The 9,458-nt window shown below is 36.7% G+C and overlaps 1 protein-coding gene across 1 annotated transcript; it reads left to right on the forward strand.

The window, feature by feature from the left end:
• The first annotated feature begins 1,087 nt into the window (after positions 1 to 1,087).
• LOC127694927 (olfactory receptor 1468-like) lies at positions 1,088 to 2,023 on the forward strand. Its single transcript, XM_052196706.1, has one exon. The coding sequence runs from the start codon at positions 1,088 to 1,090 to the stop codon at positions 2,021 to 2,023; it is 936 nt and encodes a 311-aa protein (XP_052052666.1).
• The last annotated feature ends 7,435 nt before the right edge of the window (positions 2,024 to 9,458 follow it).

Here is a 9,458-nt window from a genome sequence, read left to right on the forward strand (position 1 = left end):
GAATCAAACTTCTTACAAATTATGCGTAAGTTTTCAGTAGATATTTTTCTTCCCTTAATATTACCACATAACTTTGAAATATAAAATTTTTGAATGAACATGAATTAAGCATTTTAAGAGGGAGATCTAAGCAGTTGTTCTTAATGTAAGTCATTATGCTTCATTTTTCAGATTTAATGTACAATGTGCTTTATCGATGACAGAATATCTCAGAAATACAAAGTAGCCATATCAAATGTGTACAAATATGTGTATGTATACATATAAGTGTACATACAGGTAGAAATTGATTATAAGGAGAATTGACAGGTGGCTTCAATATTTTTATTGACATAATACTTCTGTCTCTGTTAGTAATAATTAAGATAAAAATGAATTTAAAATGAACTTCAACACCTATAACATTTACTAATGGTGTATAGAGAAAGAAATGAATGAATGAAATACAGCTTTCAGATTTGATCTTTGATCACAGATAATTTTGAATGATATGAAAGAGTGAAGGAGGAGAGAAAAGAGGAGGACGAGGCTGAAGATGGCAGTTTTATTTTGAATCTGCTGTGTTTACAAGGCCTGCTGTACATTCTAGGAAAAAGGCATTCATCCTTGGAAATAAGAGCTCTCAAGGATAAGATAAAAATCATTCAAATTCAATCTTAAGCTGCAATCTAAGCCTTTGATGCACAAGAAATTTACATTGCTCTAAACAAATAATCATAAAATAAGACAATATTCACTGAGTCCTAGGGAACACTGAGAAACAAGAAACTGAAAGAGCACCAAAAAAATCATAATCACTGAATATATGGCAATATATTTTTGCCATATAAACAATTGGCAAAAGAAAAGAAAAGCAAACACACTTGTATCTCATATAAGAATAGGACATAAAAGACGGAATAGTGAAACTTTAAAAAGAAAACAAAGAATTAAGTTCCTTGTGGCTATAGAAAGTGTAGCTATTTGAAATAGAGATAATGTGAGGGATATGAGAGTATTGTAAAGCACTTTTACTACATATATATTCATTGTTATTTTATTTTTAGAGGTGACCTACTATTACCCTAACATATATTATGGGAAGATCATGCCTGGAAACAACCAGACTATCATATCTCAGTTCTTACTCCTGGGCCTGCCCATTTCTCCTGAGAATAAACACTTGTTCTATGCCCTGTTGCTGGCCATGTACCTCACCACTGTCTTGGGGAACCTCATCATCATCATCCTCATTTGTCTGGACTCCCATCTCCACACACCCATGTACTTGTTTCTCAGCAACTTGTCCTTCTCTGACCTCTGCTTTTCCTCTGTCACAATGCCCAAGTTGCTGCAGAACATGCAAAGTCAAGTACCATCCATCCCCTATGCAGGATGCCTGACACAAGTGTACTTTTTTCTGTTTTTTGCAGCCCTTGAGGACTTCATACTTGTTGCCATGGCCTATGACCGCTATGTGGCCATCTGCTTCCCTCTTCATTATGCCAGCATCATGAGCCCCAAGCTCTGTGTGAGTCTGGTGCTACTATCCTGGGTGCTGACAACGTTGTATGCCATGTTGCAAACTTTGCTCTTAGCTAGGTTGTCTTTCTGTGAAAACAATGTGATCCCCCATTTTTTCTGTGATCTGTCTGCTCTCCTGAAGCTGGCCTGCTCTGATATTCACATTAATGAGTTGATGATATTGATCATAGGAGGGCTTGTTGTTATACTTCCATTTCTACTCATCATAGTGTCTTATGCACGCATCATCTCCTCCATCCTCAAGGTCCCTTCAACTCGAGGCATCCATAAGGTCTTCTCCACTTGTGGTTCTCACCTGTCTGTGGTGTCACTGTTCTATGGGACAATTATTGGCCTCTACTTATGTCCCTCTGATAATAACTCTACTCTAAAAAACACTGCCATGTCTATGATGTACACTGTGGTAACTCCCATGTTGAACCCCTTCATCTATAGCTTGAGGAACAGAGACATAAAGGAAGCTCTAAAAAAAGTATTTCAAAAAAAGTCTCTCTTATGAAAATAACTCAGAAATATTATAAGAATATACTTTCATTCTGATCCCAGGTGTGGGATATGGGGCTACTTTATATTTTCCACATCTGCAGACTATAAATTACCTTCCTCTCTGGCAATGTGCACTTTTATCATCTTCAGATGGTTTCTACAAATGTGTGACATTCATTTGGAATTCTGTGGTCTTTTGTTGGGTATAAAAATGTGAGAGTCCCAAGAGAAGTTACAGCCACTGCTGCTGCTCTTGCTGCTGCTGCCGCCACTGCTACTACTACTACTACTAGAAGTGCTACTGCTTCTCTTTTTTTGTTTGTTTGTTTTTTGATTTGTTTTTCAAGACAGGGTTTCTCTATATAGCCCTGCCTGTCCTGGAACTCACTCAGAAGACCAGGCTGTCCTCGAACTCAGAAATCTGCTTACCACTGCCTCCCAAGTGCTTGGATTAAAGGCATGCACCACCACTGCCCAGCTGCTACTGCTTCTCTATCTGCTATTCCTAGTTGGTCTTTCTTGTTGCTGGATGGACATATCCTATAAGGAAGATCAAAATTGTCCCAGGTACATTTTTAAATTTTGGATTTAAAAACTTTATAAATATGTTTTTGTTATTCTTCATAAAAGGCAAGTAGAGAAGGTATCCTTATTTGTTTGGTGGCTGGAAAGGGGAACTTAACAACCTTCTGTATCAAACAGTGTAAAAATTTGAACCCATGGATGAATCAAGACTATGTGATTATAGTTTATTTTTATTTTCTCCCATTCCCAAAGAAAATATCCACTAACCTTTTTAAATTCTTAGCATCAGGATAGCATTAATCAGGCTTCTGTTTAGGTTTGGTTCATTTTTTAAGCTTCCTCTTCTTATAAAAATTAGAGCTACACCATTTCATCACTACATATCTTCTTGTAGGCCCTACATGTCCATGCCCATTCTTGAGCTTCCTCCAGAGATCCCTATTGTTATTCTCATCTGCCCAGAAGACAGCTGCACTTAGAGTCATATATCAATTAAATCCAGTGGGGACCCTTGAAATCTTTATGTGCTTACCAAGTTTGACCTTTTTCTTTTATGACCTGTCTCTATGGAATGATTATTATCAATAACACTTATGAAGGGTCTATATGAAAAAGAAAAAATTAGACAAAAATAAACAAAAATCTTCAGTTTAGAGTAATAAGAACCCTTAGAAACTTAATATTTCAGTCAAAGCTGGTGCTGGAAAAGAGGCTGTGATTGTTACAGAGCTTATTAGCATATTTAAGGAGAGGCCTCTCTGCATAGGAACAGAAGTCATGGTAAGATTCATCTCAGCTAACCTTCCAAGGAGTAAGAGCGAACAAAGAGGAAATGCTCCATTCCAAGCTTTTAGTTTAGGTTTACAATTGCAGCTACCCAGTGATGACATTAGAGACATGGAAGATTTGCATGTGAAGGATTCACAGATAATTCTTCTATGGTTCCAGGGAGCCACCAAAATAGGCTACAAATGAAATGTAGTTTCTAAGAGGGCAAGATCCTCTTTGCTGTGAAACTGAATCCTGGGTTTAGCAAATACAATACATGTTGAAGATGCCAGAATTTCAGGACATTGGCTAATGATAGCATGATTTAGTGAGTGGAAACAGCCAAAGGGAGAGCTATACACTGGAAGCATAAAAGAAGAGGCAGGGCCATCTAAAATAATTGAACATAAAGTTCCAGACACCAGAAATGAAGATGCAGAATTTGGAATTGACCTTCTGTGTTTTTGTGTTATTTAGATCTATTAAGCTCCCACTCTTACCCCTTAAATGTTGATAAATTGTGATACATTATATTTTAAATTATGGTAACATTCTTTAGTTTATAGGATGCTACAGTTAAAAGACTCCTTTAAGTCTCAGGAAAGACTCTTGACTTTTAAACTGTGTTGAGATTGTGAAAGAATATTAGATCCCAAAGCAGGCACCTGAAGGCTCCTGCTGGGGCCCACTGGATTCACCAGAGCACACCGACTTCTCCCCGCTGGCCGTCCGGAAGCCCCTCTTGCCTCTTGCAGGACCCAGAATTCTCACCTGAAGAACTTCAGATGGCGGAGAAGCATCTTAAAAAATGCTCAACTTCATTAGTCATTAGGGAAATGCAAATCAAAACAACCCTGAGATTTCACCTTACATCAGTCAGAATGGCTAAGAAAAAAAAATTCAGGAGACAGCAGGTGTTGGAGAGGGTGTGGAGAAAGAGGAGGACTCCTCCACTGCTGGTGGGGTTGCAAATTGGTACAACTCTGGAAATCAGTCTGGCGGTTCCTCTGAAAACTGGGCACCTCACTTCCAGAAGATCCTGCTATACCACTCCTGGGCATATATCCAGAGGATTCCCCACCATGTAATAAGGATACATGCTCTACTATGTTCATAGCAGCCCTATTTATAATTGCCAGATGCTGGAAAGAACCCAGGTATCCCTCAACAGAAGAGTGGATGCAAAAAATGTGGTATATCTACACAATGGAGTACTATTCAGCCATTAGAAACAATGAATTCATGAAATTCTTAGGCAAATGGATGGAGCTAGAGAACATCATACTAAGTGAGGTAACCCAGACTCAAAAGGTGAATCGTGGTATGCACTCACTAATAAGTGGATATTAACCTAGAAAACTGGAATACCCAAAACATAATCTACACATCAAATGAGGTACAAGAAGAAAGGAAGAGTGGCCCCTTGTTCTGGAAAGACTCAGTGAAGCAGTATTCAGCAAAACCAGAATGGGGAAGTGGGAAGGGGTGGGTGGGAGGACAGGGGGAAAGAAGGGGGCTTACGGGACTTTCGGGGAGTGGGGGGCTAGAAAAGGGGAAATCATTTGAAATGTAAATAAAAAATATATCGAATAAAATAAAAGAATATTAGACTATTAAAGTTGAATTAAGAGGACTGTGTTTTATGATATGGCCATGAGCCTATGGTGTCAGAGGAATTGAATGTGATTGTTTTAGTAAAAATGTTCACTGAATGCTCAGGAATGTCAACACTTGCTACCCAGTTGGTATATTGCTTGGAAAGAACAATCTTGACAGATGATATATACCAATGGAGTCAGGCTTGGAGAGATTAAAGACTTATCCAATTTCTAGTTCCACTTTCTGATTCCTACTTCTTGTTAAATACATGAGATTATTACAGAAATAACAATCAATAAAAATGCACTGAACAAGCAATCCTATGTTTCCCAGTCCCAGTTGACATATTAGTAACACAATTCCTGTAGTTAATTAAGGCTCATGGAAGACAAGATAGAAACATTGTAAGGAAGTGAGATTGTTTCTTTTATAAATATCAGAGAACCTATACCCATCAAGTCTTATAAAAATGGGAAAAACCAAATATAACAGATATGCTAACATGGACAGGGAAACTCCCATTGGGCCTCAGTGCTATATAAAGAACTATAGGTAGGTAAGGAATACTGAGAATAGGAGAAAATCTTCCCCAGGGAATGTGCCACCAATTGATTTTTTCAAAACAAAATGGCCAGCCCTGAAATCACATACATAGGAGTATATAGAAATCTCAGGCTATATATGTATTTAGTAATATATATGTATAAGACACATTTAAGCATTAAAGAAAACAGGTCACAAATTTTAGAGTGAACAAGGGAGTTCATGGAGTTATTTGAGTAAAATAAAGAAAAGAGGAAACGTGCAGTTTTATTTTAATTTCAACAAATAGAACAATTTCTAAAAACAAGTGTGAAGATTCCTCAAAATTAAAAATAGAATTATCATATGCTGCAACTAAATGTCATTCCTTTTGAGTAAATGTACTCAAAAGTATTTAAGTCAATATAATATAGACATATCTATACATCTGCACTCATCTGTAACAATTAACAAAAGCCAATTTATTGAATCAATATATATGTTATACATTTCTAAGAGATACAACATTCTTTGAATTTCCTTGACATCCTTATCTATATCATATATATATATACACTATATCCAAATCTATATTTCTACATTTACATCTAAATCTATATTTACATATTTACATCTGTAGATAGATAGAAAGATGTCTCTGCCTTTATCTCTGTCTCCATGGATAGATAGATAGATAGATAGATAGATAGATAGATAGATAGATAGATAGATAGATAGACAGACAGAAAGACAGATAATATAGCTATAAGTGATATCTACCTATCTATCTATATCAAGGTATGGAATCAGTATATATGTTATATTTTTTAAGTGATACAATCTTACTCTGGGTTGCTTTGCTATCTCTATTTCTATCTTTCTATATGTGTGTCAATCATGTTGTGTCTAAACTATATATCTATATATGACATAATATGCACATACACAAACACATACACAAAATTGTTGGCATCAAAATTTATAAAACTACATACAGTTATGTCAAGTATAATAAGGCACACAAAGAAATCCAAGTAATAGAAGGGGTTGCTATGATCAAAGTACTATGAATTCACAACCAGAAATGTCATAACAAGTATACCACTTTGCATAATTATTATATATTAATAGAAATTTATTTCCCTGTTATAAAATAACCAATCAAAAAGAAAGAAGGAATATACCCAACTATCATGTCTGTAAGTATTTGACACAACACATTATATATATGAGAATACATTGTATATATATATGAGAAAGAAAGATACTGAAAAAGATGCATCATGTTTTATTTTATAAAAACATTTAAGCATTGTTATTTATTTTTACAAAAAATTATTTAAAGGGTTTGACATAATTTAAAGATTTATTTAACAGCTCAAAGAAAATGCAAATATGTATAGAAGCACAAAATAGAATAATGAAATAAGAAAATCCAAGATGTGAATATAAAATTCAATAAATAGAAAGACTGGAGAAAATTCAAATAGAAATATCACTGGAAATGAGCAACTCAGCAATCCAAATAAAATCCTCAGTTGAAAGCCTCACCAATATAATGGGTAACATGACAAGACAAGGCAGAGGATGCAAATTGATCAGTAAAGGCCTGAAGACAATTTAAAATATATGAGTAGAATATGGGTGAAATCTAGTACACCAGTAAAGAACAAATCTTTGAATTGTAGGCAAAGCAGAATGAAAAAGATACCATGTAAAATGTATAGAATATAAATTGAATAAATAATGAAAGAAACATTTTCAATATGGAGAAATATGTTTATCTCTGCAAAAGCGGTCTTCAGAACACAATCAAGCAGGTGAAGGAATTGAAAAGAGCATTCCAAGACCTAAAACTGGAAGTAGAAACAAACCATCAAGAAATCACAGATGGAGGCAACCCTGGAAATAGAAAACATAGGAAACAGGTCAAGAGCTATAGCTGCAAGCAAAATCAACAGAAAACAAGAGATAGAAGAGAGAATATCAAGCTTAGAAGCTCAAAATAAACAAGTTGCAATTCACGCAGCACAAAAAGCTTCAGAAGAGTGACTTAATTGAGGGAGCTATGGTTCCTCTGAGAAACAGAACAAAATGCTCACAGGAGCAACAAGGGAGGCAATGTGTGGAGCAGAGTCTGAAGTAAAGGCCACCCAGTGAGTGCCCTACCTGAAGATTCATCCTATAAATAGTCAGCACACCTGACACTACGATGAGAAGCATGTACCAAAAGGAGCATTCCATAGCTGTCTCCAGAGGGGCCCTGCCAGAGTCTTATGTATTCAGAAGCAGAAACTAGCAACCAAGCTTGGACTGAGCTTGGGGTCCCCAACGGAGGATCTGGAGGGTTGTCTGGAGGAGCTGAAGGAGTATATAGCCCCATGGGGAAAACAATGACTTTGGACACCCAGACACCCCAAGACTCCCAGGGACTGAATCATCAACCAAGGGGTAATACATGGTTCCAGCCAAAAATGTGGCACAGGAATGACTTTTGGGGCATCAGTGGGAGGAGTGGTCTTTGGTCAGGTAAAGGCTCAATAGAGGCCACAACAAAGGGAAACAGATGGGGGGGGGGGAAAGGGGGAGGTAGGGCTGCATTGGGTAGAGGGGCATATACATGGAGTCAGGGGGAGGGAGGAGGGGTAGGGAATCGTTGAGGAGGGGGGCTTTTGGGGGGGAATTGGGAAAGGTTTTACCATTGGCAATGTAAATGAAGAAGATACTCAATTAAAAAAAAAGAATATAGAAAAGAAAAAAAAGAAGATATCATAGAAGACTTTGACACAGTAGGTAAGGAAAATAAAAAGCATAAAATACTTTTAATCAAAAACCTCCAGGAAATTTGGAACACATGAAAAAACCAAACCTAAGAATAATAAGAATAGAGGAAAGCAAAGATTCCCAGATCAAAACACCAGAAAAATCAGACATGACAAAGGGAGAACTCCTGAAGACCTTGATGACAGAGAAGAAAAGGGAGACTAACACAATCAACAAAATAGGTGATGTCTATGTGGTGATGTTTATGTCTCTGTATACAAGGGCAGCTCTGGAGCTGGCTGAGACTAAAACGCCTATACACAGCCAATAACACCTGTTGGGTATAGATTTCTAATGACTTGTTATTACATACCATCCTTTACAAGGACATGTATACAAAGTTACATTGTACTATGTGATCAAGCTAACCTGAAGAAAGGCCATTGTCTTTCTTTATTGATCTTCATTGACCAATATGTGCACCCTGCATGTTCCAAAAGAATGTCTTTACAGATCTACATGTTGTTTTTAAGTTTTGTATACTACAGGATGAAAGAAGAGAAAGACAGCCCTGAAAAGACTCACACACCAGGATGCTGAGATTTTAGGATCTTCCATTTCAACTTCGTGCTTGACTCTACTTCAACTACATCAAAACTGATTCTTTTAATGACTTGCTTCCAAAACTTTACTTGCCTATACAGCCTTTGCGAATGTCATGGTCAAGATTTCAGCTGAGCAAGAAACTTTCTCAGCACATAGTGACTGGAAGGCAAATAATGCCAGCTAGCTCTCTTTTGATGAGCCAATTTTCCTATTTCCCTTTGGGCCTCCAGATGGGAATCCTTTGCCTCAATTCAGGTGGAAGCAGAGAGAAGACAATCATCGTCCCAGTTCCTCATGTGGGGTGGATGGTTCTGGTTATTTTAGGAATCATAGATATGTTGTCATTTTAGGGATAATTTTAAAATGTAGCTTTGGACAAAGAGGGAACTTAAACTCAGGGATTTCTGACTTTCCTTTCCTCTTCTCTGGAAGGGGGTGGAAAAGAAAAAGGGAGATATAGTAACATCATAGAAATTATAGAAATAGACAAATAGGGATATATTAACAAATGTGCTTTTAAGCAAAACATGACATACACAGATCTTACATTGGTAGAAATCCTTATAACTGATGCAAAGTTGAAATTATAATCTCTTATATGGGTTCAGAATTTATTTGATCTAAATGTAAGGTTTTCATTGGTAAATTTTATTATTGATATACAA

Source organism: Apodemus sylvaticus, chromosome 10, assembly GCF_947179515.1.
Source record: "Apodemus sylvaticus chromosome 10, mApoSyl1.1, whole genome shotgun sequence".
NCBI classification, from domain to species: domain Eukaryota; kingdom Metazoa; phylum Chordata; class Mammalia; order Rodentia; family Muridae; genus Apodemus; species Apodemus sylvaticus.